The 20,696-nt window shown below is 43.6% G+C and overlaps 1 protein-coding gene across 12 annotated transcripts in view; it reads left to right on the forward strand.

The window, feature by feature from the left end:
* Positions 1-20,696, forward strand: part of ATP2B1 (ATPase plasma membrane Ca2+ transporting 1) — a 432,225-nt gene that overhangs the window by 228,282 nt on the left and 183,247 nt on the right. For all 12 annotated transcript variants that reach the window (XM_069228813.1, XM_069228808.1, XM_069228806.1 and 9 more), the window contains one exon: positions 5,347-5,561. In XM_069228813.1, coding sequence (XP_069084914.1) covers positions 5,347-5,561 — 215 coding nt within the window. The remainder of the gene's footprint in view (positions 1-5,346; positions 5,562-20,696) is intronic.

The raw sequence follows: 20,696 nt of genomic DNA on the forward strand, positions 1-20,696 counted from the left end.
AAATTCATTTCCATGATGATCCTTAAATAGTAAGCCTTTTGTGATCATTGCTACCTCTACGTTTGCCAATTCTGCTGATATTAGAGCAACATTAATTTGTACAGAACACATCTGCCGATGACTCAGTGTTTCCAAATAGACAAATAGCTGTAAGTGCTTAGTATGACAAATGTTCTGGCTTTAGCTAGCTGCCTATCTCTATAGCCTTCTTAGCCATTTCCTAAATTTGTCACTGGGCTTTGTCAAGTATGTCCTTTCCTGTTCTACATGTGCACTTGATTGCCTTTTTGGGTCCTTGGTGGATATCATAATGAATACTTTCTTTGTTGGATGTGCATCTAAAAGTGACTATCACTCAGAGTTTGTGCACCTGCTTGCCAACTGGCACATGCAGGCTTTTCTTCTACATTCTATCACTCTGAGCATTGACAGCTGCATGATGTCGAATATTCTTGCTGCTATAGCTCCAACATTGGATCTGTGTGTAGTTGTCTGATAAAGTTATATCCACTTGGTATTGAAGGGAAGGAAGGTTTACTCCTTTTTGTTTAAGGGAAATTACCCACTTCCTTTCGCACTCTTGGTCCTCCTATGAAGATTCTAGGCAATCTCATTCTCCTGAATCTCTACCTCTTATCCCATGTCTTTTAATTCAGTATTGGAGGGCTTTAAGTGGGACAAACTGGGAGGTCTCTCAAAGGGGTGTGGCTGATGTAATTAAGGGTGCGGCATAAAACATGTAAGCCAAAAATCTGTACATAGTTTATTTAGTGTGCTGCCTGACTGGTATTTTGCTGCTTCTTTCCGTCATTGCAACCAGATATACAATAAAACAAGTAACATTTCACTAACAAAAAGCCAGGACTATTGGCTTTGCCAATGGTTCTTTGCATTAGATAAATAAGCAACAACAAACACTTCGTTGTATAAAATATTGAAAATGCTTCAGTTCTGAAATGAGTCTGTGAAAGAAATATAACTATTTTCTTTGAAGTTGCATCTAAGGCAGCGCAGGGTGGTACTACTGCAGAGATGAGATATTTTTTCACCCCGAATTTGAGGGCAAAGTTGGAGAATCAGATAGAGACCTGTCTCGGCACCTACTTTTTAGAACTGGTGGTGGTCATCACCGGCAGGAACCGGCCCACTTAAAACCCTGCAGTTGGTCTTTCCAGACCTGTTTAATTTGGCTTGCTGTTAATTTCTCCTGGTTTGGGGTTTTTTGCGAGTTTGCTGCAGTTGACATCTTGTGCAGTTTCTTCAACAAATCCGGGGAGAAGGATATTAGCCCCTGCACAAATCTTCGTTTCATTTTGTTAATGTGATGTATGTATCCTGATGACCGTTCTTTTAGAAAACTCTGCCCCATCTATTTCTGTATGCCTTATGGCCACTTGAAACCATTATTTGTGCCCTGGCATGCCCACAAATAACTAATACACAAATTCCATTTACTTTCACCAAAACAACAGGCACCAGCCTTGTATAAAACAGTTTTTACGAAATCCCACAGAATCGAAACACCACTTGTGTGTCCCTAACAGTAATTTTTCATTCCTACTGTACCAGTCTAGTAAATGAAATTTGTGTCGGTGGAGAGAGAATTGACAGAGTGGTTACGTTATGTTGCGTTTTTCAATTACTGAAGAATTTGGGGGGTCTTTAAGATGTAGTTTGTTTGAAGAGATTTCACGGATTCCGTTCCTGCTTCCTGTAACACTGGGGCACTTACATCCTCGTGACATCATTTACTTGTTTCCAGTCTTACAATGAGACAGGGCTTAAGGGAGTGTCTTTTTTTCTGGACAATTGGAAAGCTTCGTTTCGCTTGTAGGCTATTTTTTCGTGGAACAACGTGCGCGGATTCACAAGTATTTCTGACTCGCCCCGTAGTTTACCACGTGATCCCTGTTATCTTGCACGGAATTCTTCTGAGCAGCCTTATCTGCATGAAAAGGCATTGTGTGGTCTACAGTCAGCCTGTACATGATAAGAAAAGAAGCCCCGTTTTATCTGGTCATTACTCTGTAGTGCTAGCCATCGTCGTGTAAAACAAAAATTGAATTTGCTATTTCAGCAAGGGAGCATTTTGATTCGCACTGCTTTCGGGATTCGAGTGTGAATGCCCAGGCTAACCACGGAGTTCGATTTTTGATTTTGATTCCCTACTGACATCAGTGTATTTGCTTTACATTTCTTTATCATATTAACCGCGGTACATTCATCCATTACATTAGTACAATGGCGTACCACTTCAGCAAATCCAATTCTTAAAATCGTGTCACTGAAATCTTAAAGATGAGCAACCCCATTTTAACTTCAATAAACACCATCAGAAGTTAGAATAGTAAACAGTAAGTGCAAGTAGACCTCAGTGGCGCAGACCATATACCATAAGACCTGTGCATACCGTGAACTTCCTCAACTGTATTTTACCCTTTTTACAGCTCCAGAACCCAGTCATGTACTGAATTATTGTACCTAGCTTTCAGACTGAGTATTTGATTCTTGCCTACTGTTATGACACATCAAAACCCCACACAACACCAGTCCCGCACCCCCACTGATAGTGCAGATGAGTTTTATGTAACTCAGTCTTATAATACAGTATTATTACAGCAAGGCTACTTAATTCTTGCACTGCAAATCAGTAAAACGTGTTAAAAGATCTCTTTAAGAAAAAATCTTCGCTCTTTCGCAGTCCCAAAATATGTCGTGCAGTGCCTGGTAATGCGACAACCTAACAATAACTGGTCCCAGTTTATTCTTAAGATATTATATAGAAATCCTCCCGCTTAGTATCAGGCCAATGTAGTCTGAAAACTATGTTGTGAATACTATAAATTAAAATACATATCACTTTACACGGTCCATCCGCAATGTGCCCATATCTCATCAACTGCATATCTGAAACTCACTCCACCCTGCAGGCATCCTCTGTCAATCGCAGTATGAGCAACTGTGGCTTCTCCCATATAATGGAGGTGCTCCTGGCAGTGCTGTCTGCTATCATATGCTATCTGGCATGTGTCACTAGTAGGATGCACAAATGTACAAATGAAGGTCATCTGGCAAACCTGAATTTAGATTAGAAAAATAACCCGGTTATTGTATAGTGGAAGCCCAAACCTTTCATTTGTCCGGGCAAGGTGAATGAATGTGCTCTGAAGTGTACAGTGTGGAAAACTCACACTATCTTTGTTCCATCTTGTACTACTCCCTTCGCCGACTAAATCATTCATTTGATAGCATATGAGGGCTCTGCAGTGGGCGCAATATCAGGGGAATCTCTCCGACAAGGTCCAGATTTCGGCAGGAACTGCACAAGATCTGCAGTGGTGGTTAACCTACCACGATTAGGTTAGAGGCAGATCCCTCTCCCTTCCTCAATGAGATCTGACAGTAGTGACAGATGCGTCACTCCTGGGATGCCATCTGGGAGAGGTGAAGATCAAAGCCATCTGATATCTCGTGGAATCCGGATCCCTATCAACCTGTTGGACCTCTGTACGATCTGGCTAGCATTGAAGACATTTCTTCCCTCTGTCAAGTGAACGATGGTACAGGTGTTCACAGACAACACCACTGCCATGAGGTTCTGCAACAAGCAGGGCAGGGTGGAGCTCGTGGACCCTTTGTCGAGAGGCTCCCGCCTCTGGATGTGGCTGGAACATCAAGCCATATCAGTGGTGGTTAACACCTGGCGGGCTCTCCGAATGTCAGAGCAGACAAACGCAGCCGAAAATGCCTACCGGAACACGAATGGAGTCTCCATCCAGAGGTGGCGCAAGGTTTCTTTCAGCAGTGGGGAGAGCCTTGGTTGAAGGTTTGCATGCTCATTCTACCCACACTACAGCCACGACCACTGCGTTATCACGTGGAGTTCCAGTCCATGACATGTCAGACAGCAACGTGGGCTTCTCTGCACACGTTTACCAAATACTACTGCCTGGACAGTCCGGTCCGTAGGGACCGGAACTTTGCCCTTTCAGCCCTGCTGGACTTTCTAGTATGATCTTGGGCCAGGGATTGTATTAATTGGGTATCTATTCAAAGCTAAAGAATCAGCAACTAAAAGTCTCATTCAGATGAACAAGTTACTTACCTTCGGTAATGCCTTATCTGGTAGAGACAATATCTAGTTGCAGATTTCTTACCAACCCTTGCATCCTTCCCGCTCTGCAAACTGATTTCTAGGGACAGGGACTCCCCTTTCAGGGCCTTGCTTTTGATGCACCAGTAGTTAGTGCTCTTCATGGCTTCTGGCGTGGAAAGTCGTGAAAAAAAAAAAAAACTGACATCGGCGCGCTGGAGTGGCACCTATATATGAACTGTAACAACATATTCGGTGCGGACCACTCTGATGACAGATGCGGAGCTGATCGACACCACCTAACAGCGTGCGGGGGTACTGATTACGAAAATTCTCCGGATCCTGGGGGAGATTCAAAGATAAGAAATTTGCAATTAGATATGGCCTCTACCAGATAAGGCGTTACCTACAATAAGTAACTTGATTGTTTGGTCTGTTGTTTTGTTAACTTTTTAAAAACGGGGAAAAAGGGGGAAAAACCTCAGAACATTCTTCATTACAATATGACTTAGAGCTGTATATATCTATGTTGTTGGCTAAAGGAGCCCTGACAATCTTATGTCTAAAGAGTTTTAGATCTGAGCATCAAACCATAGTATTGAGACCCACATAGTTCTCCTTTCCATCCTGGTGTCATGGTTCTGGTAACCTCTTCTAGTCTGGAATCCTAGTTTGATAGCACTGCATGCCTTGTTTTTTGTCCTGGTACCTTTTTAATGGTGTGATGTATTTTTCCAGGTTTCTGTTCCCATGGGAGATTTCAAACCAGTGGGCTATTTCCAAGGATCCAACACCAGTGGTTCAAAAAGGGACCACTTATGTTTGATGAAAAGGAGCTTAAATAACTGCCCATCGTGGCATTGCTTCTCTTGATATGTCCTATATGTTAAACTGTATTGTAGATAACTTTGCAACAGATCTATTTGCATGTAGAAACTATATTTTGGGTAACTTCTCACCAGATCTATTTCAATGGTGATACATTGGTAACTAAGGTATAGAATGTCTTGATTTGGGTAGATACAGTAAGCCAATCTAAAGGTCTGCTTCAAGCCTATTTTAACTATTTATGTACATTGCAGTCACTTAGCTCTGTATGATTTGTTTGTGTTTCTTTTTTAAAGGTGTTTTAATCCGAATAATGTAGTATATCCCAATATTACCATTGGTACAACTGTCTGATTGCTGTTTAATAAATAATATGAGTATAAATCTGACTATACACTATGATTTTGTTTTTATGATTCCTAAAGGTCTGGTGATGTCTGCAATCACAGTTATCGTCCTTGTGTTGTATTTTGTTATCGACACTTTCTGGGTTCAACAACGTCCTTGGCTTGCGGAATGTACGCCAATTTATGTCCAGTATTTTGTAAAGTTCTTCATTATTGGAGTTACCGTCCTTGTGGTAGCAGTGCCAGAAGGTCTTCCACTTGCAGTCACAATCTCATTGGCATACTCCGTAAAGGTAAGTTGCAGATGTGTAAACTAATGGTTATGTGAAAAATGTGTGAATGTGTACAGTAAGCCTGATAAACTGACCATACTTTGTATCACAGAATGCACAGAAGATAGAAAATTGTGATTGGTCAGATCATTATTAGTTTCACGCCAATAGCTGGTTGTTTAAGTTGACTTGTTTAATGTATATCCGTGTGCAAAATGCCTTGGTTTAACATGATGGACCAAATACATGAAGGGGTGTTGGTTGCAGAGCAATGTAGCTCTCGCTCTGAGTTCTGTGACCAGCCTCTTCCTCTGTCCAGCAGTGGACCTACAAATCATTTTCGTTATGAAAGCATTATGTGCATTTATATTCAAATGCCTTGCCGGTCTAAACACATGAGGTAGAACTCTGCAGCATTACTCATTGCACACAGCTGCAAAAGTGAAGATATAAGCCGTAAATAAATAGTAGTTTGCTTTGCCAGTTTTCAGTTTTACAGTGCACTGCATTGCCACCCTGAGGTAAGTGTGTATAGGTGGCCGCAGTAAGTGGCGCTTTGTGACACTGCCATAAGAGGGCACATGAGGTAGTCCTGAGAGACCCTTGCCTTCCTCTCCCAAGGTAGCTATTCCCCACATAGCGAAAGCTGAATTATACATCTCCCATTTGCAGTTTCTGGGAGAATGCAGAAGTTGCAAAGCAGTGGTGAATTTTTGCCCCTCCCGTTTTATCTGTAATGTCCTAACCAGTGCCCATTCTGGGCGTTGCCAGTTCTGACGTCACTCTCACAAAGCTAGCAAAGTTCTCTTCTCTGAATTTGTAAACTGAAAGAGCTTTCACACAGCTCACCCCGCATCTAGAATAAAAAAAATGAATCTGTTATAATTTGAACTTTTTCTTTTACACAGCTGTTAACACAAATAATTGCTGTTTACACAAACATAAACTATTCTCCTCCTTATGTAACGCCTAGTAATGTATGACACTTCGTGGAGCTTTTTTGAATCAGAAAATGTTAAGGCCAATCTTAATCTCCGATGATTAAATTTGAAAACTGTCTCTCAACTCAAAGGTAGTGAATAAAGGTGCCCTTCAAGGCTGTATCCTTACTCCAACTCTATTCAATCATCTGATTGAGCCGCTGGCAGCCTTTTTAAATAAGGCTGGAATCCGCTATTACCTCTATGCCGATGACACCCAACTCTGCCTCAAGGTGCCCTCCACTCACGACATCTCACTTCTTGCCACCATCTTTAACTCCATCCAAGAATGCATGACGTCTCACCACCTAAAACTGAATCCCTCTAAAACTAAATTCATTCTTATATCTACCTCAAATGTTCCCCATCCTGTCTAATTGTGGATGGATAATCTACACATTCTTAACCACAAATCTACCTTTGTTGACCGTGCTAAATCGGTAGGTGTCATCCTAGACAAAAGACTTAATCTCAAATCCCAAATCAGCACCATGGGCAAAAATGTACGCTTTTAAATTTGCCTTCTCTGGGGGATCCGATGCTACATTCCTGAGCAAGACCTCAAAAGTCATGTCCTATTTTTAGTACCCTCCAGACTGGACTACTGTAATGCTCTCCTTACAGGAGGCTGTATCTCCTTTAAAATTCATCCTCCACTCAGCAGTGCAGTTCTACAAGGCCAGAAGAAACAACCACATCACACCTATGCCGCTAACTCTGCTGGTTTCTTATTGAAGTCAAGACTGTATTCAAGACTGCTCGTATCACCCATCAAGCCATGCACACTTAGACCCCTCGCTGCCTAACAAACTTAAGATATCTGGTGGCTCTAGACCATCACAAAACGCTGAAAATCTGCTACTCGAAGTTCCATCCTTCAAAAGGAAATGACTCGTAATCTTCTCAGGTAATGCGGCTAGAATTTGGAATTCACGACCTCCAAACCTTCGCACTACCACATCTTTTTGGATCTTCGTAACAGACCTTAAAATTCTTCTCTTCTAAAGACATTTTTCTAAATAGCACTTCTCGCCAATGCTCCCCACAAGGCATATGCCATCTCATTTTTTTGCGTGACCATGACTGTTACAGGACAACCTTGAAAGCTATAATGATTTTTCACTCAAACTCCTTAAATATGTAATATATATGTTCGATGGCATCTGTCGCTGTAGATACGCATGTTCTGCAATAGCTCGCCATCTGGTGTTGGGCCGGAGTGTTACAAGTTGTTTTTCTTCGAAGAAGTCTTTCGAGTCACGGGACCGAGTGACTCCTCCTTTTGTCTCCATTGCGCATGGGCGTCGACTCCATCCTCGATTGTTTTTTTTCCGCCATCGGGTTCGGACGTGTTCCTGTCGCTCCGAGTTTCGGAACAGAAAAAATAGTTAATTTCGGAAGATTTTCGTCGGTATTGTTGCGTTCGGGATCGGCATACTTACATTCAACACCGCATCGAAGATCGAAGAGCTCCGGTGCCCTTCGGGGTAATTTTTCGATCCTCCGTCGGGGCCTGGTCGGCCCGACCGCGTGCTGAAGAACGCCGATGGAACGGACCCCGTTCCGTTTCTGCCCCAAATGCCACAATAAATACCCCTACACAGACCAACACTTGGTCTGCAACCTGTGCCTGTCACCTGAGCACAGCGAAGACACCTGCGAGGCCTGTCGTGCGTTCCGGTCCAGAAAAACACTCCGAGACCGTCGAGCCAGAAGACTTCAAATGGCGTCCGCACCGACAGCCCGACGGGAGTTCGAGGAACAGGAAGAGGAAGGTACCTTCTCGATCCAAGACTCAGACTCCGAAGGATTCGACGATACACAAACCGTGAGTAAGACGTCGAAAACCACACAAAGAAACATTTACAAGGCCCAGGGGACGCCACTGCCATCAGGCCATGGCTCAACCCATAAAATCGGTGACCGACCGTCAGCACCGAAAAAGGCCCAAACAGTGCCGAGATCGTCCGACTCCGGTCGAGACACCGGCACGCAGCCTTCTCGGGACCGAGAAAGTGCTGGAGACAAGCCTCGACACCGAGATGCCGGTGTGGACACGGCTCGACGCCGAGACAGCGGCACCGAAACAGATCGACGCCGAGAGGTTTCGGCCCCGAAAAGGAAAAAAGTCACCTCGGAGCCGAAAAAACACGCAGACACAGTTTCGACGCCGAAACAAACTGCAAGCGACCCAGCTTCAGGCTCTTATACAGAAGAGCACTCGCTAACCTCCCAAATGCAGAAGCATAGGTTTGAGGAAGAGCTACAAGCAACGGATGCGGACCATACGCAAAAGCGTATCTTCATTCAGCAGGGGACAGGAAAAATAAGCACCCTTCCCCCCATTAGGAGAAAGAGAAGGTTGGAGTTCCAGACGGAACAAGCACCACAACCAAAAGTGGTGAAAAGAGTTACACCACCACCCTCTCCTCCGCCCGTGATTAACGTTTCACCAGCACAAACGCCATCACACTCCCCAGCTCACACCACCATGAGCCAGGGTGACCAAGACCAGGACGCATGGGACCTATACGACGCCCCAGTGTCAGATAACAGCCCAGAGGCATACCCTACAAAACCATCTCCACCAGAAGACAGCACCGCGTACTCTCAGGTGGTGGCTAGAGCAGCACAATTTCACAACGTAAGCCTCCACTCAGAACAGGTCGAGGATGATTTCCTGTTCAACACACTCTCCTCCACCCACAGCTCCTACCAAAGCCTGCCTATGCTCCCTGGTATGCTCCGGCACGCAAAAGACATATTTAAGGACCCGGTCAAAAGTAGGGCAATCACACCAAGGGTGGAAAAAAAGTATAAGCCGCCTCCTACAGACCCGGCTTTCATCACAACACAGCTGCCACCAGACTCTGTTGTTGTAGGAGCAGCTAGGAAAAGGGCCAACTCTCACACATCTGGAGATGCACCACCCCCAGATAAAGAAAGCCGCAAGTTTGATGCAGCTGGTAAAAGAGTCGCAGCACAAGCTGCAAACCAGTGGCGCATCGCGAACTCCCAGGCACTACTTGCGCGCTATGACAGAGCCCACTGGGACGAGATGCAACATCTCATTGAACATCTGCCCAAAGACTTCCAAAATAGGGCAAAACAAGTGGTTGAGGAGGGACAGGCCATCTCCAACAACCAGATCCGCTCCTCCATGGACGCTGCAGATACAGCTGCACGGACAATTAATACATCTGTAACTATCAGAAGGCATGCATGGCTCCGAACGTCTGGATTTAAACCAGAGATTCAACAAGCAGTTCTCAATATGCCTTTTAATGAAAAAGAACTGTTCGGTCCAGAAGTGGACACAGCGATTGAGAAACTCAAAAAAGATACGGACACTGCCAAAGCCATGGGCGCACTCTACTCCCCGCAGAGCAGAGGGAATTACAGCTCATTCCGTAAACCGCCCTTTCGAGGGGGGTTTCGGGGTCAAAGCACACAAGCCAGCACCTCACAAGCCACACCGTCCAGTTACCAAGGACAGTATAGAGGAGGTTTTCGGGGACAATATAGAGGAGGGCAATTCCCTAGAAATAGAGGAAGATTCCAAAGCCCCAAAACCCCTACTACTAAACAGTGACTCACATGTCACTCACCCCCTCCACACAACACCAGTGGGGGGACGAATAGGTCATTATTACAGAGCATGGGAGAAAATCACTACAGACACTTGGGTTCTAGCAATTATCCAACATGGTTACTGCATAGAATTTCTACAGTTCCCTCCAAACATACCACCAAAAGCACAAAATTTAACAACACACCATTCCAATCTCCTAGAGATAGAAGTGCAGGCACTATTGCAAAAGAATGCAATCGAATTAGTGCCAAACACACAAATAAACACAGGAGTTTACTCACTGTACTTTCTGATACCAAAGAAGGACAAAACACTGAGACCAATCCTAGACCTCAGAGTAGTCAACACTTTCATCAAATCAGACCACTTCCACATGGTCACACTACAAGAAGTATTGCCATTGCTAAAGCTGCACGACTACATGGCAACTTTAGACCTCAAGGATGCTTATTTCCATATACCAATTCACCCATCGCACAGGAAATACCTAAGGTTTGTATTCAAAGGAATACATTACCAATTCAAGGTACTGCCTTTCGGATTAACAACCGCACCAAGAGTCTTTACCAAATGTCTAGCGGTAGTCGCTGCACACATCAGAAGGCAGCAAATACATGTGTTCCCATATCTAGACGACTGGCTAATCAAGGCCCATTCGTTAATAGAGTGCTCAAATCACACAAATCATATCATACAAACCCTCTTCAAACTAGGGTTCACCGTCAATTTCACAAAATCCAAGATTCGGCCACGCAAGGTACAACAATACCTGGGAGCCATAATAGACACATCAAAGGGAGTAGCCACTCCAAGTCCACAAAGAATTCAAAATTTCAACACCATCATACAACGCATGTATCCAACACAAAAGATACAAGCAAAGATGGTATTACAACTCCTAGGCATGATGTCATCATGCATAGCCATTGTCCCAAACGCAAGACTGCACATGAGGCCCTTACAACAATGCCTAGCATCACAGTGGTCTCAAGCACAGGGTCACCTTCTAGATCTGGTGTTAATAGACCGCCAAACTTACCTCTCGCTTCTGTGGTGGAACAACATAAATTTAAACAAGGGGCGGCCTTTTCAAGACCCAGTGCCACAATACGTAATAACAACAGATGCTTCCATGACAGGGTGGGGAGCACACCTCGATCAACACAGCATACAAGGACAATGGAACGTACATCAAACAAAACTGCATATCAATCACCTAGAACTTCTTGCAGTTTTTCAAGCACTAAAAGCTTTCCAACCAATAATAGTTCACAAATACATTCTCGTCAAAACAGACAACATGACAACAATGTATTATCTAAACAAGCAGGGAGGGACGCACTCCACGCAGTTAAGCATGTTAGCACAAAAAATTTGGCATTGGGCAATTCACAACCAAATTCGCCTAATTGCACAGTTTATACCAGGGATACAAAATCAACTCGCAGACAATCTCTCTCGAGATCACCAACAGGTCCACGAATGGGAAATTCACCCCCAAATACTGAACACTTATTTCAAACTCTGGGGAACACCTCAGATAGACTTGTTTGCGACAAGGGAGAACGCAAAATGCCAAAACTTCGCATCCAGATACCCACACAAACAATCCCAAGGCAATGCCCTATGGATGAACTGGTCAGGGATATTTGCTTACGCTTTTCCTCCTCTCCCTCTCCTTCCTTACCTGGTAAACAAACTCAGTCAAAGCAAACTCAAACTCATATTGATAGCACCAACTTGGGCAAGGCAACCCTGGTACACAACGCTGCTAGACCTATCAGTGGTACCCTGCATCAAATTGCCCAACAGGCCAAATCTGTTGACACAGCACAACCAAAAGATCAGACACCCAGATCCAGCATCGCTGAATCTAGCAATCTGGCTCCTGAAATCCTAGAATTCGGGCACTTACAACTTACCCAAGAATGTATGGAAGTCATAAAACAAGCAAGAAGGCCATCCACCAGGCACTGCTATGCAAGTAAATGGAAGAGGTTTGTTTGCTACTGCCATATTAATCAAATACAACCATTACACACAACTCCAGAACATGTAGTGGGTTACTTGCTTCACTTACAAAAATCTAACCTAGCTTTCTCTTCCATTAAGATTCACCTTGCAGCAATATCTGCATACCTGCAGACTACCTATTCAACTTCCCTATATAAAATACCAGTCATTAAAGCATTCATGGAGGGCCTTAGGAGAATTATACCACCAAGAACACTACCTGTTCCTTCATGGAACCTAAATGTTGTCCTAACTAGACTTATGGGTCCACCTTTTGAACCCATGCACTCCTGCGACATACAGTTCCTAACCTGGAAGGTGGCATTTCTCATCGCCATTACTTCCCTGAGAAGAGTAAGCGAGATTCAGGCGTTTACTATACAGGAACCTTTTATACAACTACACAAAAATAAAGTCGTCCTAAGGACCAATCCTAAATTTTTGCCAAAGGTTATTTCACCGTTCCATCTAAATCAAACAGTGGAACTTCCGGTGTTCTTTCCACAGCCAGATACCGTAGCTGAAAGGGCACTACATACATTAGATGTCAAAAGAGCATTAATGTATTACATTGACAGAACAAAGAACATCAGAAAGACTAAACAACTCTTTATTGCATTTCAAAAACCTCATGCAGGAAACCCAATTTCAAAACAAGGTATAGCCAGATGGATAGTTAAATGCATCCAAATCTGCTACCTTAAAGCTAAACGACAGCTGCCCATTACACCAAGGGCACACTCAACCAGAAAAAAAGGTGCTACCATGGCCTTTCTAGGAAACATCCCAATGCAAGAAATATGTAAGGCAGCCACATGGTCTACGCCTCACACATTCACCAAGCACTACTGTGTAGACGTGTTATCCGCACAACAAGCCACAGTAGGTCAAGCTGTATTAAGGACATTATTTCAGACTACTTCCACTCCTACAGGCTGATCCACCGCTTTTGGGGAAATAACTGCTTACTAGTCTATTGCAGAACATGCGTATCTACAGCGACAGATGCCATCGAACTGAAAATGTCACTTACCCAGTGTACATCTGTTCGTGGCATCAGTCGCAGTAGATTCGCATGTGCCCACCCGCCTCCCCGGGAGCCTGTAGCAGTTTGGAAGTTACCTTCAATTATTTATATATGTATCATCTCAACCTTAAATAAGTGCATACTTAGTCACTCCATTGCATGGGCACTATTACTACAATTCAACTCCTACCTCACCCTCTGCGGGGAAAAACAATCGAGGATGGAGTCGACGCCCATGCGCAATGGAGACAAAAGGAGGAGTCACTCGGTCCCGTGACTCGAAAGACTTCTTCGAAGAAAAACAACTTGTAACACTCCGGCCCAACACCAGATGGCGAGCTATTGCAGAACATGCGAATCTACTGCGACTGATGCCACGAACAGATGTACACTGGGTAAGTGACATTTTCATTATGTACCCTTATCGCTTTGTTTCCAGTACATATTTTTTATAATTTATCAGTTTGTAAATACATAATTCCCACCATGAGTAACGATAGTGGCTGTATGTATTATCACCGACTACCATATTACTCTAAATTTCTCATGTTAACGTTTTTTCTTTTGTTCTATTGTAAAATGCTCTGACACCTCTGGGTAATGTTCGCTCTGTATAAAAAAGGGCATAGATAAATAAAGCTGCCAAAAGTTAAACTTAGTCCATGTAGTCAACAGAACAAATGTCCTTTCTAGCAAGAGAGTTTTGCGCATAGATGTTCATGTGCAATTAACAGCAGTAAATAGTTTAGAGAAAAAATACTCAATACACTGTCAAGCTGGTTCGAAGTACAAACAATAAGGGTACGAGACGATGTATGCACGACCTAATATGTAACAAGTGAAGGATCAACTACACAGAGACACATTTTTCTGAAGATATAGCACAAAATGTAAACCACTTTTTGATCCTGTGAAATCACAAGATATAAAGTTAAACATGCCTTTTTTTTTTTTTGACTAATATTATTTGACCTGCAGGTCCAATCTGTTGATATAAATTTCCAAATATTGACTGAGTTTAAGCACATGGTTCTCAGCATGTATTTATTGTAAATTGGCATGCTTTGAACACTCTTCTCTTCTACGGTTTGGTTGGAAAAGAACAATTTTCTCAGTTTTCATTTAGCTTCCTGGCATAACTCAAATGACATGCATATGTCACTTGTAATCTCATAATGCATTGGGTCCCAGACATCACCTACCTTTTAGTCACCATCGGGTCAGGAGGGGTAAACCCATCACCAGTCTGGCCTTAGGCTGCTTGGGGCAATTCCCCAGTCTGCTCCAGGCCATGAAGGCCAGATTTTTGCCTGAAAGGCTGTTTTTGCCCTCACTCATGCTTGCCACTCACCCTCGCGTATGCCCTGTCCTGTAGCAGCTGGTGCCTTTTGGTTTTCTTTTTTTTTTCCCCACCAATCTGAGGGTCTGTATCGCCTACCTCCAGTCAAGTGGAGTAACTGCAGAAAAACATACTAACTGCTTATGTCTGCTACGGCCAAGCAGCAGGCTTGCGGTTTCTGCTGTCGGAGGACTGAAAAGCAGAACTTTCTTTGAGTGGAGGTAGGCATGGAAACGGGCCTCATAACGGCTTTCTAATAAAGCGAGGCCTTTTAGCGCTTTAAAGCGGGACACATGTCACACGAATATTGTGGCTGACGTTGTATGGTTCACTAAGCCCCTTATCTGCAGTCGCACTGAAACGTCTGCTCTCCTGGGATGAGGCGAGTGTGACTGGGAGATTTCTGTACAGAGTGGAGGCTGTTTTCATCAAAGTTTGTTATTTTGCATTTCTTTCCGATGTTCCTAACTGAAGATGCTATGTTATATCTCCGTCCTGTAAAATGTGGGGCACAATTCTGTCACTGTACTGAGCTTTTATGATTCGTAGCTCATGGGGACAGCTTCAAGTAAAGTTTTTCATACAGTTTAGGTGAACAGTATCATAAGGAAAGGGGGAAGGGAGAGGCATAGAAACAGAGAAGGGAGCAAGAGAGAGACAGACAGAAAATGTGTAGAAGTGAAGAGGGGAATTTGAGACAATGTGTCTCAGCCAGACTGTGAAACAGTCGTTCTGAGGGCGTTATAGAAACTGCGATGCTGAGAAACAATGCAGAGCATGTAATGACATTCCCCGTAACACTCGGTGCTGCTTCTCAGTATCCCTTCACAAAATGTAATTGAACTGCCCCTGAGCTGCCAAAACCATGGCGAGGCGGCTCTTTCCAGGAGTCCATTAAGTAAGCACAAGCTGCTGTATGTATAAAAGCTAGCCGTTCCTTTTGCATACATCAAGTGGGGAAACTTATATTTCCAAAATACTAATACTAAGCTTTGAATCCCGAAAAGGTTGGTTTAGCTTCTGGTGTACACTACAATAAATACTTTGTGTATCAACAATGTCAAGTGGTGTGTCTATAGTACAGTGTTCACTCTAATAGTTGCTATGAAAGTTACTTACTACTGGAGACTAAACATAATCAGAAACTCAATACTCAAATTACTATTATTTACAAGCTCAGGGGATCACGTATTTAGCATAAGGAAGTTAACCGACTTCACAGAGATGCATAAATATCAATTGAGAACAGGTAGGGCAAAATGGGCCTCATTTTAACCCTTTCGCTGCCAGGCCTTTTCCCCCTCAGATGCCAGGCCTTTTTTTTTGGCTATTTGGGGCAGGGCGCGCTTAGGCCCTCATAACTTTTTGTCTACATAAGCTACCCATGCCAAATTTGCATCCTTTTTTTCCAACATCCTAGGGATTCTAGAGGTACCCAGACTTTGTGGGTTCCCCTGGAGGAGACCAAGAAATTAGCCAAAATACAGTGAAAATTTCATTAAAAAAAAATATATATATATATTTTTTTTTTTAATGAAATTTTCACTGTAGTTTGGCTAATTTCTTGATATATATATATATCTATAAAGGCTTGCAGAAGAAGGCTTGTGTTTTTTTTTCCCCTGAAAATGGCATCAACAAAGGGTTTGCGGTGCGAAAATCACCAGCTTCCCAGCTTTCAGGAACAGGCAGACTAGAATCTGAAAACCCAATTTTTCAACACAATTTTGGCATTTTACTGGGACATATCCATTTTTACGATTTTTTGTGCTTTCAGCCTCCTTCCAGTCAGTGACAGAAATGGGTGTGAAACTACAGGGAGTGCAGAATTATTAGGCAAGTTGTATTTTTGAGGATTAATTTGATTATTGAACAACAACCATGTTCTCAATGAACCCAAAAAACTCATTAATATCAAAGCTGAATATTTTTGGAAGTAGTTTTTAGTTTGTTTTTAGTTTTAGCTATGTTAGGGGGATATCTGTGTGTGCAGGTGACTATCACTGTGCATAATTATTAGGCAACTTAACAAAAAAAAATATATACCCATTTCAATTATTTATTATTACCAGTGAAACCAATATAACATCTCAACATTCACAAATATACATTTCTGACATTCAAAAACAAAACAAAAACAAATCAGTGACCAATATAGCCACCTTTCTTTGCAAGGACACTCAAAAGCCTGCCATCCATGGATTCTGTCAGTGTTTTGATCTGTTCACCATCAACATTGCGTGCAGCAGCAACCACAGCCTCCCAGACACTGTTCAGAGAGGTGTACTGTTTTCCCTCCTTGTAAATCTCACATTTGATGATGGACCACAGGTTCTCAATGGGGTTCAGATCAGGTGAACAAGGAGGCCATGTCATTAGATTTCCTTCTTTTATACCCTTTCTTGCCAGCCACGCTGTGGAGTACTTGGACGCGTGTGATGGAGCATTGTCCTGCATGAAAATCATGTTTTTCTTGAAGGATGCAGACTTCTTCCTGTACCACTGCTTGAAGAAGGTGTCTTCCAGGAACTGGCAGTAGGACTGGGAGTTGAGCTTGACTCCATCCTCAACCCGAAAAGGCCCCACAAGCTCATCTTTGATGATACCAGCCCAAACCAGTACTCCACCTCCACCTTGCTGGCGTCTGAGTCGGACTGGAGCTCTCTGCCCTTTACCAATCCAGCCACGGGCCCATCCATCTGGCCCATCAAGACTCACTCTCATTTCATCAGTCCATAAAACCTTAGAAAAATCAGTCTTGAGATATTTCTTGGCCCAGTCTTGACGTTTCAGCTTGTGTGTCTTGTTCAGTGGTGGTCGTCTTTCAGCCTTTCTTACCTTGGCCATGTCTCTGAGTATTGCACACCTTGTGCTTTTGGGCACTCCAGTGATGTTGCAGCTCTGAAATATGGCCAAACTGGTGGCAAGTGGCATCGTGGCAGCTGCACGCTTGACTTTTCTCAGTTCATGGGCAGTTATTTTGCGCCTTGGTTTTTCCACACGCTTCTTGCGACCCTGTTGACTATTTTGAATGAAACGCTTGATTGTTCGATGATCACGCTTCAGAAGCTTTGCAATTTTAAGAGTGCTGCATCCCTCTGCAAGATATCTCACTATTTTTGACTTTTCTGAGCCTGTCAAGTCCTTCTTTTGACCCATTTTGCCAAAGGAAAGGAAGTTGCCTAATAATTATGCACACCTGATATAGGGTGTTGATGTCATTAGACCACACCCCTTCTCATTACAGAGATGCACATCACCTAATATGCTTAATTGGTAGTAGGCTTTCGAGCCTATACAGCTTGGAGTAAGACAACATGCATAAAGAGGATGATGTGGTCAAAATACTCATTTGCCTAATAATTCTGCACTCCCTGTAATGCTGGATCCCAGAAACCTAAACATTTCTAAAAAGTAAACAAAATTCTGAATTCAGCAATGGGTCATTTGTGTAGATCCTACAAGGGTTTCCTACAGAAAATAACAACTGAAATAAAAAATTATTGAAATTGAGGTAAAAAAACAGCCGTTTTACTCTAACTTTTTCCTGCGATGTCAGATTTTTTTAAAGCAATATACCGTTACGTCTGCTGGACTCTTCTGGTTGTGGGGCTATATGGGGCTTGTAGATTCATCAAGAACCCTAGGTACCCAAAGCCAATAAATGAGCTGCACCTTGCAGTGGGTTTTTATTCTATACCGGGTATACAGCAATTCATTTGTTGAAATATAAAGAGTGAAAAATAGGTATCAAGAAAACCTTTGTATTTCCAAAACAGGCACAAGATAAGCTGTTGAGGAGCAGTGGTTATTTGCACATCTCTGAATTTTGGGGTGCCCATATTAGCATGTGAATTAAAGGGCATTTCTCAAATATACGTCTTTTTTACACACTGTCTTATATTTGGAAGGAAAAAATGTAGAGAAAGACAAGGGGCAATAACATTTATTTTGCTATTCTGTGTTCCCCCAAGTCTCCTGATAAAAATGGTACCTCACTTGTGTGGGTAGGCCTAGTGCCCGCGACAGGAAATGCCCCAAAACACAACGTGGACCCATCACATTTTTCCAAAGAAAACAGGTGTTTTTTGCAAAGTGCCTACCTGTGGATTTTGGCCTCTAGCTCAGTCTGTACCTAGGGAAACCTAGCAAATCTGTGTATTTTTGAAAACTCGAGACCTAGGGGAATCCAAGATGGGGTGACTTGTGGGGCTCTCACCAGGTTCTGCTACCCAGAATAATTTGCAAACCTCCAAAAATGTGGCTAAAAAAAAACTTTTTCCTCATATTTTGATGACAGAAAGTTCTGGAATCTAAGAGGAGCCACAGGTTTCCTACTACCCAGCGTTTCCCCCAAGTCTCCCGATAAAAATGGTACCTCACTTCTGTGGGTAGGCCTTGTGCTCTCAACAGGAAATGCCCCAAAACACTATCTGGACACATCAAAAATTTCAAATACAAAACTACCTGTTTTTGCGGAGGGGGCACCTGTGTTTTTGGTCCTGGGCTCAGCAGCTATCTAGGGAAACCTACCAAACCCAGACATTTCTGAAAACTAGATGCCCGAGGGAGTCCAGGGAGGTGTAATTTGTGTGGATCCTCCAATGTTTTCTTACCCAGAATCCTCAGCAAACCTCAAATTTAGCTAAAAAAATCTAATTTTTCCCACATTTCTGTGTGGGATCAACGCACCGGGACAAATTTCCTACCACCCAACGTTCCCTTCATTCTCCCGGTAAAAATTATACCTCACTTGTGTAGGTGGGCCAAGTGCTTGTAATATGGAAGAGCCAAAAACATGTCAAAATTGAGGGGGAACCAAAGTGGATCCAAAAGGGCAGTTTGAAGAAAAACATTTTTAGGCTGACAAGTGCAGCAGAATTTTTATCAGTATAGATGAGACAATGCTGATTGGTAGGAATTATGTAGATTCCCTCAGATTCCGGAAGGTTCTATCACAAAAATGGGGACAAAATTTGTGATTTCCAGCAAAGTTGGAGGTTTGCAGGGCATTGTGGGTAAGAAAATGGTGTGAGCTGCATGTGAAGCACACCACCTTGGATTCACCCAGATGTTTAGTTTTCAGGTGTGTCTAGGTCTTGTGGAGTTTTCTACATGGCAGCGTCCCAAAGCCCATAAAGTGCATCCCTCACCATTCCAAGTGGGACGATTTTGATAGTTAGCCAAGCTCTCATGGCCCAAATGTAAAACCAAAACCCCAAATAATCAAATGTCCACTTGCTTGCCATGGGATCAGATGTTTTGGTATGCGGGGGAGCTGAACGACTGTTAGCCCCTTCAGTTGAGGGGGGGTGCATAACCTCGCCCATACTTGTTGGTAGCCACCACCACACTATTTTTTATTTATTTTTTATTCCCTATCTACCCACTGGTGGGCAGAACAACTTTGGCCCCATTTATTTGGGGTGGTGGTATGTCCATACCCCCACCCTCTTATTTTGAAAAGAAAAAAAATCTTTCCTGGTGGGCTTTCTGCCCCCCTTGGGGGCTGATGGGCCTTCCAAAAATAGGTCGATCTGCCCCCAACAGGGGCAGATATGGCCAACAGTAATGTGCGCCCATGGGGTGCGACCCTTGCCCCCCAAGCAAAACACGCACACACCCATCCTTGGTGCCTAAGTGGTTTCTAATTATAGTAGGCCGATCTGCCCCCGGGAGGGCAGAAATAGCCTAAAAATAAATTGTCCCCATGGGTAGCGGCCCTTGCCCAAGGGGCCGCTCCCCTTATGTTATAAACACAACAAAAAAAATCCCTGGTATCGTGATTGATTGGGCAGCAGAAATGCTTGGAGAGACATGAAAGGAGAGTAAAAGCCTTTCCTCTCCGTTCATGCCTCTCTGCCCCCCTCCACGTGATTGGAGGAGAAATGCTTTTGCATCAGATGTCGGGGGTGGAAGGGGAAGCAATTCCCTTCCATCCCTGCCCAGGGGAGGAGGGTGCTTGGCCACTGGGGAGAGCGCTAACGCTCCCCCCTGGGGGCCAATAGCGGGACGAGCTGGTCTCGACCTCGGCACCGGGCAACCGTTGCCGAGGGTGAGACCAGCTCGTCCTGGGCACCCTAGGGGTTAATGTCCTATCAATAGATCATGCCTAAAAGAAACTCAGATTGATTCACTTTATGCTTTTGAACTTAGATAGATTAGACTCGTGTCATAGTCGTCATGAGATTTGTGGACCAACCTC

The sequence above is a fragment of the Pleurodeles waltl genome, chromosome 4_1 (assembly GCF_031143425.1).
Source record: "Pleurodeles waltl isolate 20211129_DDA chromosome 4_1, aPleWal1.hap1.20221129, whole genome shotgun sequence".
NCBI classification, from domain to species: Eukaryota; Metazoa; Chordata; class Amphibia; order Caudata; family Salamandridae; genus Pleurodeles; species Pleurodeles waltl.